Below are 23,050 nucleotides of genomic sequence, written 5' to 3'. Positions count from 1 at the left end.
TTCAATTCTTCTTCTAATAGTGAACAACAGTATTTACAAACAACGTATTAACAGAACATTCATTTGCAACAACCTGCCTGAGGAAAACAAGTTGTAGCCAGGATTACTGCACTTATATAAAAATGTTCTGTTTCAGTTTATATATATAGAAAAATTATACGAATTAGAATTGCATCCTATCATCACAGGCATTTCTAGAAAAAGAAGGGAAAGAAAAAAAAGCAGCTTTCTCAATGCAGACTAGGTAATTCTTTGTTGACCTACCCTTTTTATATGGCTTTGGTGGCACAACAGGACCAGGCTCTATGTTATCATAGAAGTTACACGTGGCTTTCGGATCAAAGTTCCCTGTCAGAAGAGAGAAGTAAGAAAGCGTAACTCCAAGGTTATTTACATGCTTATGCCAGTGATATGAACATCTAGAGGCTTCAGATTTTATACACCTTTTTATTATGATGTCATAGATTAGCTTTTTCCCGAGTAGACTTTTGTCATGTACTTGTAGCCAAGTCCTGCTGGCTACACTATTTCTGATACAAGCCAGGATGCTACTGGCTGCCTTGGCCACCTGGGCAAACTGCTGGCTCATATTCAGACAGCTGTCAACCAACATCCCCAGGTCCTTTTCTGCTAGGCAGCTCTCCAGCCATGCTCCGCACTCTCTGTAATGCTGCATGGGGTTGTTGTGACCCACGGTCAGGACCCGACACTTGGCCTTGTTGAGCCTCATACAACTGGCCATGGCCCATCAATCCAGCCTGTCCAGATCCCTCTGTAGAGCCTCCCTACCCTCAAGCAGATCAATACTTCTGCCTAACCTGGTGTCATCTGTAACACTCCTGCCCGTATTTAAATTACATTTTTTAAAAAATTATTAATTCTATACCTCTAGATTGAAGGAGATCAACTTCTTTCAGTGTACAGTCAACATTTATCTGAAGCTGTCTGTTGAGGCTTCTCAATCTGGTCATTTCCTCAGACTAGAAAGAAACAACCCAAAATAGTAATTGTGGTAAGTCAGTATCTTATCTGACATAGAAATAACATTGCTGTATCTTTGTTAATGGCTTTATTAGAAACTGAGTATAGATAAGGCACTGAAAAACATGGATTCCACTGTCTGTCCCATCCCGTCTACCCAATTTATTCCCTCAAAAAACATTCTTCTATTGGTATTTGAGGAGCAAAACAAACCAAATCAACAAAAATGAACAAACTACTTAATATTAAAATTCATTAGTAAGAAGACATAGCTGAGCTCGTTTATAAAAACATACACCTTATGAAATTCTGCATAAATTGATGACTTGCTACATGAGTTTACATCAAAATGATCAGAAAACAGAATGCAAGCTGAAGTTCACATTAATTATTACTTGATTATAGCCGAATAAGGTCAGAAGTTTATTTATGCATCACCCCAAGGAGCTCCAACATGCCAAACCTTCTAGCCCAGTATATTTAAATCATTCAATGCTGCAAGCCATTAATTATTCTTAACAGAATAATCATTTATATTTTATATATATCTGCATATATATTTTATATATATATGCAAATATATCAGTCCATATATTTGCATTATCATTAAGAAACCCCAAGTTACTGTAATAGTGTTCTTTATGCTAGCAGCAGTGATTATTAACATGTATATAGGAATAACTATCCTATCCTAGGATACATGCCAGCATCACAGACAGAATCACAAAGTCACAGAATGTTTGAGGTTGGAAGTAACCTCTGGAGATCATCTGATCCAACCCCTCTGCCCAGACGGCAAACAGCTTTTGAATATCTCCAAGAAGGAAGACTCCACAACCAATCTGGGAGACCTGTGCCAGTGCTCAGTCAACCACAGAGTAAAAAAGTCATTCCTGATGTGCAGAGGGACCCTCCTGTGTTGCAGTTTGCACCCACTGTCTCTGGTTCTGTGGTTCTCTTCACAACCTCCCTTCAGGTATTTATATACATTGATAAGATCCTGCCTGAGCCTTCTCTTCTCCAGGCTGTTCTCTCAGCCTGTCCTCACAGGAGAAATGCTCCAGTCCCTTAATCATCTTTGTGGCCCTTCACTGGACTCTTCAGTATGACCACGTCTCTCTCTTGTACTGGGGAGCCCGCTCCTGGACACAATACTCCAAGTGTGGCCTCACCAGTGCTGAATAAAGGGGAAGGGTAATCTCTCTCCCTTTGCTGACAACACTCCTAATGCAGCTCAGGATATCATTAGCCTTCTTTGCCAGCTCCCTTAGCACTCGTGTGACATCCCATGCAGGACCACAAACTCATGTATGCCCACTTTGCTTAAGTATTCCCTGACCTGACCCTCTTTCACCAAGGGTATACCTTCCCTGCTCCAGACTTTTCCCAGGGTCCCTGGGACTCAGGATTCCTGAAGGCCTGTAAAGATTGAGGCAGAGAAGGCATTCAGTATCTCAGCCTTTTCTATGCCCTATGTAACCAGGTCTCATTGAGCGATAGGCCCACATTTTCACTAGCCTTCCTTTTGTCACCTATGTCCTAACAGAAGCTCTTCTTTTTGTCTTTGACATCCCGTGCTAGATTCAACTCCAGTCGGGCTTTGGCTTTCCTAACCTCATCCTTGCACACTCAGACAACACCTCTATATTCCTCCCAGGAACGTACCTGCCAAATGCTGCCCTGAGACGGGTGAGACATACAGCGGCCATACTAGTTAAGCAGCTAACAGCTCCTACTATGCCTTCCAGCCTACATCTGTGTGCATTGTTTACATCAACACAGTGAGTAAGTCTAAACTGATTTGGCTAACAACTGCACAAAGCAGAAGTTATTTTTCAGTCTGATGAATTCTTTTATCAGAGCCACATAGATATTTGGGCTAGAGTCACTTGCAGCAGGTGGAAGTCACGCAGATAGGAAGAACCAACAAAGAAAAGAGGAGAGAGAGGTGCCAACTGTTTGAGGTAACACCACCATTGGAAGTTACTTGGCATATCCTGTACCTACTAAATAGGAAATAGATTGTCTAGGAGATGCAACTACTCAAAATACCTCAACATAGAAAAAATACCCTTTTTATAAAAAAAAAAGTGAAACCGTGCTGCATGAACACGAAGTTGTATATGGCTTGGGATCTTTAAATAGACTTGGACATACACTTTTACAGGTTGTTAGGAACATAACTATCTATTCAGTTCTGTGGTCCAGAAAAGCACATGTACACAAGATTCAGAAATTCTGCTGTGAGCACTAAAAGCCTGACATATACCTGTTTCTTAAATTATAAGAACTGGCTTACAACAAGCCAAGAACTTACAAAAAATAATCTCCAGTCAAGATTTTATACTCCTAAGTATTGTTTTGTACAATACTTTAGTTCATGAAAACACACAAAAAAATAAATTCGTATCTTGATTTAAAATACTAACAAATTGCTTACTGTTGGAATTGCAGTTGTACAGCTAACTCTTCGAAGCCGCCTCTGCATTAGATCATGCTCCATACCATTGACTTCGGCTTTTAGGCGTTCAAGCTCTTCTTTCTCTATCTTCAGTTCCTTTGCTAATCTCTCCATCCTTGCTCGTTGATGTAACAGCAAGGCTAATATTTTACATGGAAGAAATAGTTACTAATACACAAACCCATGGAAAACTAAATTCTTAACTTATGCGTAAGATTCATGAGTGACCTTTCTGGAAAAAAAAAGTGATCATAAACATGCAGCCAAATATCAGTGTGAAGATGCTTTCATGCCAAATGAACTACAATTTAGAACAAAGTTCTTCCAGAATAAAAACACAGTTTAGACAGTAACTTGAAGTTGATATTACCATTTTGGTCAAAGCTTCTTTTTTTGCATTTGGTCTTTCTCGTCTCAAAAATACAAAGGCACCTGTACAAGGAGACAGCTTCTCAGGATGAAACAGCAACCTAGTTATATTAATACTGTACTGACAAAAAAAATAAACACCAGAGGTAAGATCAGAAGGTAACACACACTTCATATCTGCTGCTCAATAGCAGCTGTCACACTAGCCTTAAGACATTAGCCAAATGTCAGTCCTGAATTTTTTTCACTGCTATTACAGATTATGGTATAATAACTTTAAGTAGTCTTAGCTTTTCAGAGAGTCCTGTAATTCTCAATACCATAAGTTTCGCAGTGCTGAAAGGCAAAACTATAGAACTTCAATAAAACAGATGAGACAATCCAGAAAATAAGAAGGGGGTCATATTTCTGTCATGGTACTGAAATTTATGACTCTATGTTAGGCTCCCAGAGCAGTGAAAGAAAGAATCTTGAGTAGCTAGAAAATAATATTCAGTTTCTGCAGGAAGACACTTCTCAGTATTTCATCATGATGCAAAACTGTCCAAGTTAATTAGCGTGATGCTTAATACTTCCTGATCTGGCTGTTTTTATCTGACTGAAGTCTCCTAGTACAGAGAAAAATAAGAGAAATTCGCTGTGGGTATTCAGGCAAGCACACTGCTCATATAACACTGTTCCAGCAAACTGTTCAAATGTATGAAGACAATGTAGAATCTGCAAAATGCTTCTTCATACAAAGCACCATCCAGCATCTGCCCTTTTCTTCAACCCTAACAGAGGCAAAGAAAAACCACATAACATCTCAAGGATATTTGCATACTACCTAAAAAAAAAAAAAGTTAGAAAAATAAGGAACAATATGACACAGCTTACTGGGGGAGGATAAAAAAAAATCCCAACCAGTCGGGAGTATAAAAATGACAGTGCTTTTTATCAGATGTCAGTATTCTGCACAAAAAAAAAGTAGCACTATACCTTGGATTTTGTATGGATCCACAAATTCATGGCAAAAGAATAAACACTGAAAATCCTATCCAAGAATAACATCAGATGTTTTTATAATAAAGGCACCAGTATTACTGAACTGTTCTCTACTTTTTGAAGTACAAAAGTTATCCAAGTAGTTTCAGAGATCACAAAATTAAAAGAAACCATACCAAAGGTACAGCTACCAGGCTGTATGATTTTCCACTATTACTATCAAACCTTGTCTTTGTGCGACTCCTCCAACTTAACATCTGATATGACTACATTACATAGCTTTGCATCATACTCTAGTACAACTCATCAAATGTGACTCACACTACAAAGAAACAGTAGAAACACAGGCATCAGAATAGATTTTTGGTAACACTTTTCACAATGGTTCATATTCAAGAGAAAATTAAATAAACTTGTTCCCTATATTAAGCTGTTAAATATACTCCTCTTTAGGACTCCTTTGTGGTAGTAAAGAATATAATGTTTATTCTTCTACAATTTATTTCTATCAAGAGTTCAGAGTGTAGCAATACCAAAGGCTATAATAAAGTCACAGCTGCAGTAGGTATTGCCACAAAAGCAGATGCCCCAAAAAGCATATACTAACTGGTTTTATTGCTTTTGTTTTCAAAATACACAAATCTAGTCAAAGATACAAAGCCAAAACCAGATTTCGGCATTTCAGAATAAGTTTTTTCACAGTTATGTTAAGCTACTTATAGTTTTCTCACCTGGCAATCTTTAATGAAACTGTAATAGGGACTCTACCAAACAAAGCATAAGGCCTAGGAGTTACAGACGTACTAGTGTTCGTTTTGTCTAAATAACATTTCAAATAAGGTCTACAAGGTACAGAACAGCTCTTTGTTGATTAGTTAGAATAGATCAAAAGACACAAAGCAAAATAATTAATCAAGAACTACAGGGCAGCGTTATAACCATTATTTCAGCTCTAAAGGGAAAGGAAGGCTAGAAGGAGCAATGGAGGAACAGACTCTCTTTTCCAAACACAAATCCAGAAACAAAGCACATTCTTTAAATAATTGCTGCTGGTTATCATTCTGTCATTATCCCAAGTGATTGGTTTGAATGCTTGCAGACTGATTCATTCGCTCAGTTTTAAATGTTTCAAATCTACAAAGCAGATTACTCTGACAAAAAGCAGTTCTCAGCTAAAGGTTAGATTTCACCTTTTTTTTTTTTTAAATTACTTAATTCTTCATTTATACGTGGCATTAAGACTATGTTCTATCCCTATGCAGCAGAACACATTTCGTAAAATCTGTCTGCCAATCTCTTCCTCCTGTTTCAAAACTCTCTATTAAGTTCTCCAAAATAATTACTTTAATACCTTTCAAAACAAAAATATGTTTTGTATTGACACCTGAAGTAATTTTAGCTGCAACCCTACCTCTCTCTCCTCTCACTTAACACTCTTCAATCTAAACCAAATAAATTGGATTCAAATTCCTTCCAGATGTCAGTGCTTCAAGTTTATAAAGCACACGAGTATGGAACAAATACAAAAAATAATAAAATACACATGTAAATTTATAACTCAGTTCTTCAACACAGAATTTACAAACCAGACATACAGTATATTAACAAACCATTTACTCGTTAGCTGTACTGTTTTCTTTTAAGAAATTCCTCTAACATCAAAAGCATAGCAACTGCAAGAACCTCAGAAATTCTGTATTAGAAGATATTAGATTAGAAGTCTAATACTAATAAAAGTATTAGACTGAAATTTGGCAATTTTTTTTAAAAATCAGAACAAACTCTCTCATTAGATGATTTTTGGTGCAATTTCTATTCTTCTCTGTGCACGTTCAAAAATTCTCACTTAGCAAGTAGCAAAATCAAGCTGAAAATGCATTTTACAATAACACAATTTGTAGGGTGAAACATTTACCTTGAGTGTAAGCATAGTCGTCTGATCCAGAACTAGAACTCCTCTGATACTTATGGCTTCCTTTTTCTCCTCCAGATCCTGGGATTACAGAAATAGGCTGAATCGGCTCTGGTGCTGCAGAACGCTCTTCTTGGTCCACTAAATTTAAAAGATTCTCAGTCGGTGCTCGACCTACTGTGATTTTAAAAATGGTTGGGTTTGGCTGAGATACCATTACCCGAGGAGACTGTGTTGGTGCACCTGTAGGTCCAGTTGGTTGAGTGTAGGTAATATATACCGGATTAACACTAAATGGAGGTTTGGGCTGACCTGACATACCTCTTGATGGAGAGCTTGAAGGAGGAGTAGTGGCTGTATACAGCGGGTGCTGGTTTCGTTGAGATGGCTGATTACTTATTGGTGAAGGACTTCTGTTCATTGCAGTCCCAGGCCTTTGCGGTGGCTCAACTGTAATTTCTATTTTATTCATGGAACCTTTGGATAAACTAGGTCCAGCAAAAGGAGGAAGATACGATACAGAGTGACCGCCCTGTTTTTGAAAAGTCTGGGATGCTTGCTGATATGGATGAGGTGGGACAGTTGAAGGACTAGGAGGCATGAAAACATGTGAACTCTGATGACCCAACTGAGGAGGTTGAACTTGGTGTTGAGGCGAGCCAAAGGGAGAGGGACACTGGGATGGCGGTGGTGATCGAAAAGCTGACTGAGGGATCTGGGGTTGTTTAGGAGAATACTGAGAAGGTTGATAGTTCTGTTGATGTGGATACACAGGTAGAGGACGGGGAGTATAATGTGGAACTGGGCCCTGTGGCGATGAATGCCACTGTGTATTCTGAGGAGTCTGTCGTCCTGAAGAACTTTGAGATGTTTGTCTTATATAAATAGAGCCAGGAGTCCCATAAAGATTGCTTGGAATCTGTGGAAGAATTTGTAGAGCTCTGGGTACACTCTGTCCAGAGGGGAGGTTTTGTGATACTGTAACAGTAATGGGATTTGTACTGTACCGAGGTATGTGCATATACGTGGGAGGAGGGCCTTGCATAGCAGACGTGTTCATTCCTGGTTGTATGGAAGATGGCTGTGGAGGTGGCTGTGGAGGAGGAGTAGCTGCATTTCTATTCTGGTCATTCATGAAAAATGGATTGTAACTAGGAGAAGCTGCCACAACAGCGGGAGCAGAATGTGGTTCTTGAACTAAGCATATCAGCTGTTTACCTGCTGTGCGTTGTGGATCAATATGTCCATCGCTTGAACTGTGTACCAGTGTACGACCACCATTAAGTTGAGCTCCATCCCCTGCATGATAGCTGGTATGAGGATGAATACCCAGATTAATGTGCAAAAGGCTATTTCTATTCATTCTGGTGTCATCAGGACTATGGTACTCCATATATAAGTATTTGTTGCTCTCCTGTGCGAGGGCTCGACAACAGGCATCTAGGTTGTTGTTGTTCTAGGAGTAAGAATGGACAGCTATTATTGTCAAATAGCAAAAGAAAAAGCCACTGCTCAACATGCAACAAGCATTCAACTGAAGCTGCAATCAAGCCTAGCTTGAACACAACTAGGAATAACATTTCACAGACATGAATTTTGAAACAAAGGTAATACCTTCTAGGTCACAGTACATATTGAACCTAGAAAAATGTTATAGTAACACTAGCTACAGTATGACATACAAAAAAAAAAATAATAATCAAGTCCAGTTTTGGGGAAAGCAATGGTTACAACTCTTGCTATTTTCTGCAAGGAACAGGTATGTACAATTAACTACTACTAACATCACCACAAATCAAATTAAACTAGATCAAAATTGCAAACTCTGGAACATCAAAACAAAAATGCAGACGATGTTTTAATGTTTACTGGAGTGTTTACTGTTTTCACCTTTATTTTACTGTTTACCTAAGTATTTCGATTTACCTGAAAAGTTTAAAAGTCCAACATTTTAAACCAGCTTCTCTTGGTAGAACAGAATTTAGTGCCTTAAAAATGAAGTCAGAATAAGCACTGAAAAAGTACTGGCAAATCCATAAAGCACCTTACAATTCTGACATAATTTCGACTGCCTTTAAAAATTTCAGGATCAAGGCTAAAAAAAAGGTTTATTCATACATCATAACTCCTGTAAATGTTTGATTTGTTCTGTGGTGCCAGCAGTTAAAACTATACAGACAGTAAATTATGAATCAAATCAAATGTATAATGGGGAATTTCCTTTCCCTTCTTCCCCTCTCCGCTCATTTTAGCTTAATCTAGTCTTGTTAAAAGAACGACACGAGTGATAGCTTTTCTGAAAGAGTAAAATCACTAGAAAACATTCCAGATTGTGCATTAATTGTTTTTCCTCCCCAGTTTCTCATCCAACAGCCTGTACCAGATGTGGTTCAGTTTTTAATTTAAACAGTAGTTAAAAAAAAAAATCAATTTAAGACCAGTTCAACTACATCTGGCCCTCAGCATCCTAACTTTGTTACTTGTGATCCAAGACTAGTACCTTCTATGACATACACCACCTCCTACCAGAACGATTGTGTATATATTTATATAACACGCATACACCCCCGCCTTCTTTGGTGTGTGAAGATTACCATTCTAAGAAATATACATTAATAATGGTTTCACTTCTATTTTAAACACTATCACTATATAAAGTTCGTATACATATTAATACTCCTGTGGCCTTGCAGTACAATTTTCAACAGCCTATCTGGTTGGTTGAAAAGTCACAGTTACATTTCTTTTCTAAAGGACTGATACCTAGTCAGTCTTAATGCTAAAGTGAAGATGACTTTCCCAAAATTTCGTATGATTTCACTATCAGATAAACACACAGTCAGCATCCTCTCAGATGAAGATGCACTAACGAACATGACAGAAGAGTCCAGCACTTTATTATGTATGGCTCTCACTCTAGGGATACTTCTCCCTGACTATTTCCCCTTCAGGCCAATCTCCCTTTCTAGACCCCAGTGGTCAATGGGAATATCCACATGTATCACAGAAAAATTTAAAACCATAACATGTGGAAACCAGACCTTGTAATAATACCCAGCACCACAGTGCCAAGATGGTAGTCTCAAAAAAGTTAACTGCTACCATCAGCCACTTGCCATCTACCATCAGCCACTTGCCATCTAAACAGGACTTCATAAAGAGAATCCTCAGTTTCCTTAGGTCACTTTGTCAGGGTGGAGGTAGAGAGAGCATAGACAGGACAAGACCAAATCTGATTTTCTCAAGGTATAAAATGTATTTGTCATTGCAAAGTACTCTCAATTGTTAATAGGTCCAAAACTCACACTGGTTTAAATCTAGAGCACGAATTGCAATAGGTCAATGGAAACCAGCTCAGGTATCTTAAAACAAATATAAAGTGGGTTTGGAAACAAATTCTACACTTGACAGATATTTGCAATGTAATGTTAACTAGCTATCCAGAACACTGTATTGTAGATATGGATCACCATACGCTTCTGCAGTGTTAGTGGTTCTTTAATTTTATCGGTTTAAAGATCATAGAATCATAGAATAGTTTGGGTTGGAAAAGGGACCTTTAAAGCTCATCTAGTCCAAACTCCCCTGCATTGAGCAGGTACATCTTCAACTAAATCAGGCTGCTCAGAACCCCATCCAACCTGGCCTTGAATGTTTCCAGGGATAGCACATCTACCACCTGGGCAACCTGTGCCAGTGTTCCACCACCCTTATTGTAAAAAATTTCTTCCTTATATCTAGTCTAAATCTTTCCCCTTTTAGTTTAAAGCTATTACCCCTTGTCCTATTGCAACAGGCCCTGCTAAACTGTTTCTCCCCATCTTTCCTGTAGACCCCCTTTAGGTACTGGAAGGCCATGATAAGGTCTCCCCGGAGCTTTCTCTTCTCCAAGCTGAACAACCCCAACTCTCTCAGTCTGTCTTCATAGAGGAGGTATTCCATCCCTCTAGGCATTTTTGTGGCCCTCCTCTGGACCCAGTCCAACAGGTCTATGTCTTTCCTGTCCTGAGGGCTCCAGAGCTGGACACAGTACTCCAGGTGGGGTCTCACAGGAGTGGAGCAGAGGGGCAGAATCACCTCCCTTGACCTGTTGGCCACATTTTTTTTAATGCAGCCCAAGATGCGGATGGCCTTCTGGGCTACGAGTGCACATTGCTGACTACCCCCAAGTCCATCTCAGCAGGGATACTCTCAATCCCTTCATCCCCCAGCCTGCATTGATACTGGGGGTTGCCCTGACCCCGGTGCAGGACTTTGCACTTGGCCTTGTTGAACCTCATGAAGTTCACAGGGGCCCATTTCCCAAGTCTGTCCCTCAGGCACGTCAACTGCATCACTCAGCTTTGTGTCATCTGCAAACTTACAGAGGGTGCACTCAATCCCATTCTCTATTTCATTGGTGAAGATATTAAGCAGCACTGGTCCCAGTTTGGACTTCTGAGGGACACCACTTGTCTCCAGTCTCCACCTGGACCTTGAGCCATGGACCACTACCCTCTGGCTGTGATCATCCAACCAATTCCTCATCCACAGAACAGTCCATCCATCAAATCCATACTTCTCCAATTTAGAGAGAAGGATGTTGCAGGGGACCGCTTCAAAGGCCTTACGGAAGTCCAGACAGACGTCAACCATAGCTTTTCCTTTGTCCATTGATGTAGTGACTCCATCATAGAAGGCCACGAGGTTGGTCAGGCAGGACTTGCCCTTGGTGAAGCCATGCTGGCTGTCTCGAATCACGTCCATGTCCTTCATGTGCCTTAGCATAGCTTGTAGGAGGATCTGTTCCACGATCTTCCCAGGCACAGACGTGAGGCTGACAGGTCGATAGTTCCCAGGGTCCTCCTCTCTACCCTTTTTAAAAATGGGTGTAGTGTTTCCCTTTTTCTAGTCACCAGGGACTTCACCTGACTGCCATGACTTTTCAAATATCACGGATAGTGGCTTGGCAAGTACATCAGCCAATTCCCTCAGGACTCCGGGGTGCATCTCATCGGGTCCCATAGACTTCTGTATGTTCAGGTTCCTCGGGTGGTCACCAATCTGATCTTCTCTTACAGTTGGAGGGACTTTTCTCCCCCAGTCACTGCCTTGCAATCCATCCAGTCAAGAGATGTGGGAAGAGAGGTTGCCAGTGAGGACTTAGGCAAAAAAGTTGTTGAGTACCTCAGCTCTCTCCCCATCCATTGTTAGCAGTTTGCCAGTCTTGCTCAACTCAGGGTGGGGGGGCCGGGGTGTGATGTGTGTGCTTTTCTTTGACCTTCCTTTTCTGGTTGACATAACTACAGAAGCCCTTATTGTTCTTTGCATCCTTTGCCAAGTTCATCTCCAGCCATGCTTTGGCCTTCCTGATCCCATCCTTTCAAAACCGGGGAAGTGTCCCTATACTCTTCCCAGGATACCTGTCCCTGCTTACACTGCCTGTGCATCTCTTACTTGCCCTTTAGTTTGACCAGCAGGTCTTGACTCAGCCATACTGGTCTCTTGCCCTCCTTTCCTGATTTCTTACACCTGGGGATCAAGAGGTCTTGCACTCTACGGACAGTATCCTTAAAGATCTGCCAGCTCTGTTCTGCTCCCTTGTCCCTGAGGGCAGTTTCCCAGGGGATCCTATTGACTAACTCCTTGAAGAACTCTAAGTTTGCATTCCTGAAATTCAGGGTCCTGACTTTACTCTTCCCCTGACCCATATCCCTCAAGGCTGCAAACTCCACCAGTGCATGATCACCGCAGCCCAGGCTCCCTCTAATCTTGACATCACCAATTAGCTCACTTATGTTGGTGACCATCAGGTGCAGTACTGCATCCCCTCTGGTGAGCCTGCCTATTACCTGGCTTAAGAAGTTATCTTCGATGCACTCCAGGAGTCTCCTGGATCTTCTGGATTCCTGTGCTACTTTTCCAGCAGATGTCGGGGTGGCTGAAGTCCCCAGCAGGACAAGAGCCTGCTTCAGCTGGAGTAAGAAGGCTCCATCAATGAGCTCCCATTGATCAGGCTGCCTGTGGCAGGCACCACCCACAAGGTTCCTTTTGTTGCCTTGGTGTCTTATTCTTACCCATATAGGCTTTTGACCTGCTTATGGCTATTCTTCAGAGACAACTCTTCACACTCTATCCCCTTCTTGATGCAGAGGGCAACACCTCTGCTCCTCCTTCCTCACCTGTCCCTTCTGAATAGCCTGTAGCCATTGATAGCTACACTCCAGTCATGGGATTTGTACCACCAACTTTCAGTAATGGCAACCAGGCCATAGCTTTCTAGCAGCACAGTGGCCTCCAGCTTCTCCTCTTTGTTGCCCATTCTACATGCACTGGTGTAGAGACATTTCAGCTGGCCTGTCAGCTGTGTCACCTTCTTAGAGGAACATTCCTTAATTCCTTTGGGGTGTTTCACTGGCATTTCCCTGTTGGCTCCTATTACCTCAGGAGCCCCTGTCTCATCTCTGTAAGACTTCATGTGTGCTGCAGTGTAGGCAGCATGTCCCAGAGCAACAGGCTTGCAGGCCCTCGCCACACTGTCCCTCTAACCATTGTTACCTGTCGTCCCACAGCTTGTCACAGGAAAGCCTGATATTGCCCCCATCCCTCCTCAAGCCTCAAGATGTCTATGACTTAAACATAGTTCATCAAAAGGAACGTGTACTTAACAGTACAGACAAGATGACTGTCAGGATAAGTAAAGCTTTATACTGCAGGGCTTCCCTAGCTTTACATTTGTCTGAAAGCAATTCATTTGTATTTGTACAGTTTAGAAAACACACAATGCAAAAATTACAGCTACAGTTTTAAGTAAACGTACTCTTCTGCCAGGGACAGGTAGGGTGCAAATAGAGCTTCACTACTTTCAGATGCAGCAATTTATCACATTAGGTCCCACCTTAGCTATGGCCACACAAGGACAAACTAGGCCTTGTTTCTATTCCACTCATGAATCTTCCCATTAACAGAAGGTATTCCTAGATGACCATGACTTTGAAAAATGATTATGTGTGGTCACTTATTATCGCTTCCAATTTGTGATTTTAGATGAAGGTGGAAGGAAGAAATAGAAAGGAAAAAAAACAACCAAACAAACAAAAGAAAACCACCCCCCCTGCCTTCTGACTTGGAAAAAGAGGAGTAAAAACAAACTTTTGGACAGCTGTGGCAAAAAGATGCCATGAAGACAGAAAACCTTTAGATTCCCAGATAAGGCCAGTTCCTTATCTTGGAAGAATGACTCATTGTTTGCTAAGATCTCCTGCAGTATATGTATGTTATTAATATAGCCATCGTCAATAATCACCCCATTAGCCACCTTCCTTATTCCCTGTAAACATACATTCACAGGTCACATAGACAAGGAAGAATAGTCACCGGAAAAAAACCCACAAAAGTGGGTTTTTTTCACTTCACAAAAGTGAAGTATAATAAAATCTTTGTACATAAAAGCCAGGACATAAATGCAAGTAGTGGAGCCTTCCACCCTTTCAAAATAAAACCAGAAGACCGAAAATCTGTGCTTCATGTACACTACTAAAAAGAAATTGCATACTACGAAAATAAAATACACAGACACCTAAAAACTCTTTGTCATACCTGAAGCATACACTGAGATACCACCCCTTCAGGTATCTCAGGGAAACGTTGCCGGAGATCATGGAGTACCTGCACGTCGAGTTGTTGACTGCCCTGCGCCATGCCAGATTGATGATGTTCCAGATTACCAAAAAATGGAAGTCAACAAGCCTTCCGATGATTATGGTCTTCTGAGGCTTCTGGCATTTTCTGTAAGAAAGAAAACACAATCAATTATCTTTTAAGACATCACAACAACATTTCCTCCTTCCCCAGCTGCATGTGTAAAAGAATTACTGCATTATCCCAACTGACTGGAGGTTAGCAAATGTGATGCTTATCCCCAAGAAGGGCCAGAAGAAGGATCTGGGGAACTACAGACCTGTCAGTCTGACCTTGGTGCTGGGGAAGGTTATAGAGGAGATCATCTTGAGTGCCATCGCGTGGCACCTACAGGACAACCAGGTGATCAGGCCCAGTCAGTATGGATTTACGAAGGGCAGGTCCTGCTTGACTAACCTGATCTCCTTCTATGACAAGATGACCCACTCAGTGGATGAGGGAAAGGCTGTGGGTGTTGTCTACTCAGACTTTAGTAAAGCCTTTGACACCGTTTCTGACAGCATTCTCCAGCAGAAACTGGCAGCTCATGCCTTGGACGGGTATACCCTTCGCAGGGTGAAGAATTATCTGGATGTCCAGGCCCAAAGAGTTGTGATGAATGGAGTTACATCCAGTTGTCAGCCAGTCACAAGTGGTGTTCCCCAGGGCTCGGTATTGGAGCCAGTTCTGTTTAATATCTTTATCAATGATCTGGACAAGGAGATTGAGTGCAACCTCAGTAAGTTTAGAGACGACACCAAGTGGGTGGGAGTGTCAATCTGCTTGAGGACAGGAAGGCTCTACAGAGGGATCTGGACAGGCTGGATCAATGGGCTACGACCAGTTGTATGAGGCTCAACAAGGCCAAGGACCGAGTTATGCACAACCCCATGCAGTACTACAGGCTTGCGGAGGAGTGGCTGCAGAGCGGCCTGTTGGAAGAGGGCCTGGGGGTGTTTGCCAACAGCCGGCTGAATATGAGCCGGCAGTGTGCCCAGGTGGCCAAGAAGGCCAATAGCATCCTGGCCTGTATCAGAAACAGCGTGGCCAGCAGGATTAGGGGATGTACTCAGCTCTGGTGAGGCCCCATCTCAAATACTGTGTTCAGTTTTGGGCCCCTCACTACAAGAAAGACATTGAGGTGCTGGAGAGGGTCCAGAGAAGGGCAATGATGCTGGTGAGGAGTCTGGAGAACAAGTCTTATGAAGAGCAGCTGAGATTGTTTAGTCTGGAGAAAAGGAGGCTGAGGGGAGACCTTATTGCTGTCTACAACTACTTGAAAGGAGGTTGTAGAGAGGCAGGTGTCAGTCTATTCTCCCAAGTAACAAGTGACAGGATGAAAAGAAAAGGCCTCAGGTTGCACCAGGGGAGGTTTAGATTGGATATTAGGAAAAAATTTTTCACTGAAAGGGTTATCAAGCATTGGAACAGGCTGCCCAGGGAAGTGGTTGAGTCACCATCCCTGGAGGTATTTAAGACATGTAGATTTGGTGCTTAGGGACATGGTTCAGTGGTGGACTTGGCTAGGTTTATGGTTGGACTTGATGACCTTAAACGTCTTTTCCAACCTAGATGATTCTATGATTATCAAGACAGCCGATGGCTTAAACACAAGCGTAACAATCATCATGTCTCCAATTCTAATATTAAAACACTTAACATATCACAGATATGTCTACATGACTTGTCACTGGAATGTGTTAGTTCAGATGTTATGCAGTACCACTGTGGTACCATGTAGGTATAACTTTAATTAATCTGGCCTGCATAACATGGAACTGTTACATATTTATTCCCAGTGAAATTCTGAACGGTTTGTAGAAAAGTCTGAAGTTATCACTAAGCATGTATGTCTTTATTATTTACAACACTCTGGAAGTAACAGGGTGGAAAACTAAGTAGCACAATTATCCAAAAATATTCCCCCAGTAACAGGGCTTAAACTCTTTCCTCTTTACATCACTAAAACCCCAAGCAGCTGGAAGCAATTTTTGTGAAACACAACAAGAGTTAAACAGAATTTAAAGAGTCCTTTTTAGGATTACGATAAGCATCCATTTAAGATTTTTGTAAAGGACCTATTATATTCATACTAACATGATTAGTGACAAAAAACCCTCTTTCCATTTCAGGATTCTTGTATTCAACAGCAAAATTCTATCTGAACTTCAATACCCAAGGACTACTATAAGGCAAATACAGTCTGAGTCAACAAATGCTTTTCTCACTTGTGGCTCATGATCACAGCAGTAATCAAAAGGTAGCTGAAGTCTAAGTAAAGATTCACAAAGACTTTGTGTGAAGGCGGTACATGACGTAGCCCCTGTAACACATCTATTATTGCTAAGCTTCAAAAGCCTTTCCAACATTACTACTCAGTTGAATTCTTAACGGCAGAGAATGTAGTGCTGTGTTCAAAAATGGAAATGAAAGTCAGATACCAGCAGAGGTGGTGTTCAAGTAATATATTAGCTACTCAAAAGTCCCAAGTTTAAAACATCTTATCTCACCCTCAGTGCAATTGTGGGTGGCACATAGTATAAGTATTCCAATCAGCTTTTCACTTGTTAGCTCAACTTCAAATACCTGTCTAGAGCAGTACAACAGGTCAGCACAAACATACACATACCTTTATGCACTAATAAACTCCAACAGTTTCCTCTATCTTCCTAAGAAAGTCTCTTAGTTTTCATGGGCAAGAAAATAGAACATATATCTTCAAAAAAATATAAAATGTCTGGTTTATGGTAAAAACGCTTCAGTGTTTGGGGTTTTCTGGTTTTGTTTTGTTTGGGGTTTTTTATTATTTTGAATATTTAATAAACACATCTTTCTTTTTTCACCTCTTTCTAAATAGTACTTCCTTTCTCTGAAAAGGGGCAAACCAACAACAACTACCACCACAATAAAAACAGAAGTCAAGTCCACTCCACTATTTGGCTACTTGGTATGTGGACAGCTCCTAACTGACATTAGCATTCATTAAATAACACATATGCTTACTGGAAGGGTTGTTCTCCGTCATATCTGATATAGTCTAGTATCCAGTATCTGTCAAATCACACGCTTTCTCAAGATAAATGAGACAAGTTTAAGCAACTGTGAGATAGGTGAATTATCCTGCTGTGATTTAAGAAATACTGCTGTCGTGAGTTAGGCAACAATAAACTTACATTGTATAATCACAATGCCGTTCTGTCCACTGCAGTAATGCTGCAGACCCCTTTTTATTTTAAAAGGAAACGAGTTTCCACTGACTACAAGAGCCAGCTGAAACTTCAGACCTACACTCACAGTAGGGGATCTTTTATAAAAAACTTATTTTTTGTAAATTACAAACAAACATCATAGTCTGAAAGCCAGATCACAACAAGAATTCTCAAAGAAAACCCGACAGCAATAAGCTAGCTCTATGTGTTTCTAGTCAACTCTCCTTTTCCCAGGAGGCAGCGTATGAAGTACAGTAACGGAGGAGTACCCTACCAGAGTAAATTGCAGTTAAAACCCCTGTGGAATAATAGTGACAGTATCTGAAAACCTGAGTAAAAAATAATAATTTTAAGAATTTCATTTGCATGACCAAAAGCCTTTGCATCACTTCAGTCTTCAAATGCAAATTCAAATGTAACATGGGTGAGCAGACCGGAGATCCATCATCGATACATACAATGTTTTTCTACAATACTTTTATAAGAATCTTAATTAATAATTTCATTTATGTTTTTCTAACACTTGCTGAATGTATGTGGTGAGCAGAGGTGTAACACTCGAAGTAACTGGCAGTTATTGGCCAACTATGAATTTTATCACAGATTTCTTTTCTAAACACAACTAATGGATAACAGAAATTTCCATTCTCATTTTGAAGAGTTGAGGCTTCTAGTCTCTACAGTTACACAGATAGCCTTGAAAATTCTACAAGAAACCCGAAATAATTCTCTTGAGAAGCACGAGCACACGATCATTCAGAACTCTTTGGATTCCATAGCTACACTACTGTGGAAATTTGATATTTTTCGGCCAATACCACAAAATTCACTACTGCCATATCTAGGAGCCCAGCATTTTGTCCTGCCTATTCTGCTTGACCTGCCTACAACTGACTGCACATTTTCCACCCTAAGCAGGCACAAACTGTCTGGAATATAATGCTTGCTTCCCACGTTGCTCCACAGCACCAGGCAGGTGTAGAAGCAAGCTGTTCAGAGAGCCAAGTTTACAGCGCAGACTACACAGCTAAGATGCTTAGACAACAAGAGCTCCTACTGAGCCACAAGACACTAGGAAAGCAATCCTTCAAAGCTTCTTTCTTTCACAGCACGCACGGGCTAAGGGACATGCTAAGGTGCGCTACACTACCAGCCTTACAATTACTGAAAGTTCACAGAGTAGAACGCATAAAAACAACCCAAAGACACAACGAAAGCAAGTCACTTCATCTGTAACTTTAAAAATATGAGTTGAGGATACCCAAACTCTAGCTGAAAAGTATTTCACAAGGAAGGAATAAATTAACATCGCAACATACATGGCAGTTCTCATGGCAAAAACAAAGGATATCGTCCTAGAATTTGTCCCGCTGTGTTAACACACAGAGATGACTCCAAGACCCACTAGTGAATCTTAGGGATTATGCAAAGCATCACTCAACTCCTAAACAAGTACAATAATCAGTTTTTCACACCTTTTACATGCCCATATTATATGTACAAGAAAACAACATCTTAATCTTCTTTCCTTAAGCCATTTGTGTACCTTGCAAGTTAAGAAAATGGTCAACAGTTCCATCAATCAACTGATGCCTCTTCTGAAAGAATGAATACGACAGAATTGCTATAGTCTTTATACTCCCTACAGACATATTCAAATATTTGCAGAAGGAAATCCAGTTCACTACTGTTATTTCTGAAGCACTAAATCACCTAATCATCAGTAATGAGATCCAAATGAAAAAGAAATTAGGTCATTACAAACTATCTGGAAGTTTATAAGTTATGTACTGGTGTGCACTTACGCAATTACAATGTATGCAGCAACCAAAATAATTCCTGAGTGAATTTCCAGAAAACAGGTTACCTGGAAGACAGTTTCTCATGCCTCATCAATTTAAAGTTAATTGTTAAGAGTTTTACAATAACAGTTGGGCCTTGAAGGATGAGAATAAAAAACCAACAAAACACAATACCAGACAGATCAGTTTATAAAGACAACACCTCAAAAGGCATCCTGCTTCTATACATTTTACATAAATTCTTTCGTCTTGAAATATTATTTAAATCTTTGGATAACAAGGATAAGAAAACACAGATGTATTTAAGCGCAGTCAGGTAAAGAACCTCAATTTTTCCTCAGAATACTACGCAAATGTAGTTATTCTTAAAGTCCATTGTCCTGTCTTCTAATCAAACGCATACTGACACCTACAGATAAAAAGTGGATTTACTGAATTGCATTCATATGAACTCAACCTAATATCTGTAAATTAATCTATTTTTTTTCCTCCTTGTTCATGCCTGTTTGATCAAAGTGTTGAAAATAAATTTTGGGCTTTGGATTCATAAATGCAGTAGGAATTTTTTTTACTTAAGCACTCATAGGGCAATTCCCTCAAACACTTGCACTGGACTGACAGGCTTTTAGCCAGGAGGTAGAAAAGGATCCTGGGAAAGCTAGTAAAGCTGGATGCTCTATTCTGTCTAAGCGTTGCAAGAACTGGAGTATGAAGATACTATGAAATTTAGGTGGATGAAAGAGTAAAACAATATCAACTTCTTAATTCTGGAATCTTTAGAACAGAAAGAAACAAAATCAATGTTAACACAAATCAGTAGGCTGAAAGAAAAATGAACACATATAACATCTCCACCAAGCAAAAGTGACTTTGACTTTAGAGGCATTTAAACTCATTTGTAGTAAGTATGAAGTAGCAAATCCAATAAACAGGTATACAATCCAAACTCATGACAGTAATCCCTAATTAATTATCTATTTAAATATCATTTGCCAATACCAACAATTCATTCCTGTTTATATTTACTAGTGGCATTTAGGCGTAAAACTTCTGAGTAACACTGGTATCAGTGCCAATCAGAATTTTATTCCTGTTCTGAGCCAAACAGAACAGCAGCAACAGTCTGAGTACCCTCCCTGAACAGGAACTTTCCTTATTTCTCTGGCAGTGAATAGAGGGAGAACCGTGAAGAGTGAGGATAGGAACTGAGGAAGCAGAAAAAGATAATGAAATTCTAAAATTGTTTCATTAATCTTCATTAGTACAGAATTTTACTTTCACCAAAAATGGCAGGGTAAATAAAAACGAAATCACGCCCAAAAGAAATATATGATGTTCTCTAAATGGAAGAACAATAACAAAAGCTTAACACACACTCATTTGTAATTGGTTTACTAAAACATGCCATTTTGTTTTCAAAGCCATGCTAGACTAACTGGCTGCACAGCATGAGTTCTGAATCTGAGTGACATTTTAAATCTTTTGTTCCAAATTTATTTATTGAATGGAAAAAAGTTGTGAATGTATCTCACTAATCATATTCCTTCTTGAGTTAATTTCAATCCATGAGATGTTTCTCTCAGTTTGGTCTTGTTAGCTACAGTTCTTGAAACTACTTTTTCAGTCTTCTCATTGCATTTTTCCTACTTATTTATTTTTCTGAAGTTGGTCTCAAGAATAAGTTATTCCATCTTTTTGGAAAAAAGTCTGCTCTAGTCTGTAAAGCCTTTTAGAAGAACACAGACCATACATGCTCAAAGCACAAAACCCCTAGTATTACTAGACTTGCTCTACAAAGTAATATTGCTATACAGCAAACTTCGAGTATGCGGAGTGCTTAGGAAGTGAAAAAAAATTTTACATAGATCACAACTTTTTATATATATAATTAAAAAAAATTAGTTGCTTATTAAAAACATATATTAAGATGTTCATGTTTCATGACTACTTACTTCTTGATTCTTAAATTCAAGATGTCTTATAGTATGGAAATAATCCTACCAAAAAGTCATCCAGCTACTGAACTACAGTGTTGTCCTTTACCAGGAACAGTGCACAACAGATTCTCCAAATAATCTATTATTTTCCCAAACTGGAAAACTATTTCATTGTACTACTACAACACAAACAAAGACTTAAGCTGCATTTAAAAGATTACCTTACTACTTTATTAAACCCTATGGCCCAAGAAAGATAGTAAAACACTCCACCTCTCAAAAAAGTAAAATATTGCCTACTCCAGCTTCAGCACTCAAATTCAGCAACTAGTCCAAAGCATTATTATTACTTGGGATGGGGGGAACCCAACAAAAAAAAAAAAAAAAAAACAACACACAGAACAAAAACTTGGGCAAGTTAAGTCGCTAGAAAGTGCCTTACTGGAAAAGGATTTCAAAGTTTTTATTGACATACACACCTACAGAAAATGAAAACTATCCAGTGAATTACAAATTCGTTACAGTTTCTTGAATGGTTACCCTATGAACAAGGACTGCTTAGGGGGCAGGTGTCAGTTTAGCTTCTAGAGTAGATACGGACAAACTTCTACTGCCTCCAGAGACATCTACAGATTTGGCTGCAGTCCTCCAAGGACGCCAAGATTTACTGCATATGAGACAGCATGAAAAAGCAGTGAGATCAGTTGCAGCGAGTTACAATTCATACACAACTGAACAGCTTTCTCTACCTTTCTTCCCACTCCAGTCAACTCAGCTGAACTAAGTCAGCCTACAAAACAAAGTGAAAAAAAACCCCTACACAACACTTTTTGCTAGTTTAATAAGCTTACCCTGCACAATGTATATCCCAATGAATATCACACCACTGTGGAAAAGAAGAAAAAAGGGTAAAAAGGAGAAAAGGAGACAGGACCAGGAACACCACCTCCCTCTCTTCAGCACAGGTAAGCCAACTGATCAGTTAAAGCCGTAACAAAAATGCACCTTCACCTGAAGCAGACTTAGAACAAAAGAATGGAAACTGTTCTTGTATGAATAGTACTGAAACAGAATGGAGACTTTGCAAAGTGCTGTCAATATTGGAGTTAGAGAACATGGTTGTCGCACTACAAGAAAGCTGACTCTGAGCTGTGCTCAGAAGGTATACCACCAGCAAGAGGTCAAAACCAAAACTGTACTTCAAACTCCACATCACTTCCCCACAGTCCATGCAATACTGCTCTCTACAAAAATTCTTTCAGAAAACTATGACGGACCAAATGACTACAGGCAGCCTGCTCCTTATCACCGATATGATTATACCATCTACATCTCCGTTGATGCATTGGTTACATGCTTCCAAAGGCTAGAATACCCTCCATACACCGCATGCCAGTAGTAAAACATGAGAAGACAAGAAGGGAATTAGCTCAGCCAACAGATTTAGAAAGCACTTTATTAGACAAGGAATTAATACCTTTTGGATTTTACCTAACACTGTATTTTAAACAATTAAATATGATTTTGGCCAAAGTCTACATTACTACATGATCATATCCCAATTCCACTTCTGTATTTCAATACTCAACTAGATGTTAAGGTGTGTAATTACTGTGGTGCTTCCTACAATGACTGCAAACATAGAGCAGAAAACCTGTTAAATAGCAACATTTTTGTAAACAAGCTTGTATAAAAGCATGACATTTGAAGATGATGACTGAAGATGATGATTCAAA

At 39.9% G+C, this 23,050-nt stretch overlaps 1 protein-coding gene across 3 annotated transcripts in view; it reads right to left on the bottom strand.

Annotated features, from left to right (window-relative positions):
- The window catches only part of TAB3 (TGF-beta activated kinase 1 (MAP3K7) binding protein 3), a 49,452-nt gene that overhangs the window by 5,592 nt on the left and 20,810 nt on the right, over positions 1-23,050 (bottom strand). The window contains exons 2-7 of one of the 3 annotated variants that reach the window (XM_074604240.1): positions 14,286-14,474; positions 7,029-8,163; positions 6,711-6,884; positions 3,422-3,582; positions 887-980; positions 265-348 (exon numbers count right to left, since the gene is read on the bottom strand). In XM_074604240.1, the coding sequence (XP_074460341.1) occupies positions 265-348; positions 887-980; positions 3,422-3,582; positions 6,711-6,884; positions 7,029-8,163; positions 14,286-14,387 (1,750 nt within the window). In that variant the 5' untranslated portion in view covers positions 14,388-14,474. Of the gene's footprint in view, positions 1-264; positions 349-886; positions 981-3,421; positions 3,583-6,710; positions 8,164-14,285; positions 14,475-23,050 lie in introns of all 3 variants that reach the window. The other 2 variants (XM_074604250.1, XM_074604231.1) reach the window with 2 other exon arrangements.

The sequence above is a fragment of the Larus michahellis genome, chromosome 1 (genome assembly GCF_964199755.1).
Source record: "Larus michahellis chromosome 1, bLarMic1.1, whole genome shotgun sequence".
Taxonomy (NCBI): domain Eukaryota; kingdom Metazoa; phylum Chordata; class Aves; order Charadriiformes; family Laridae; genus Larus; species Larus michahellis.
This window is presented reverse-complemented; position numbering and strand designations above follow the sequence as displayed.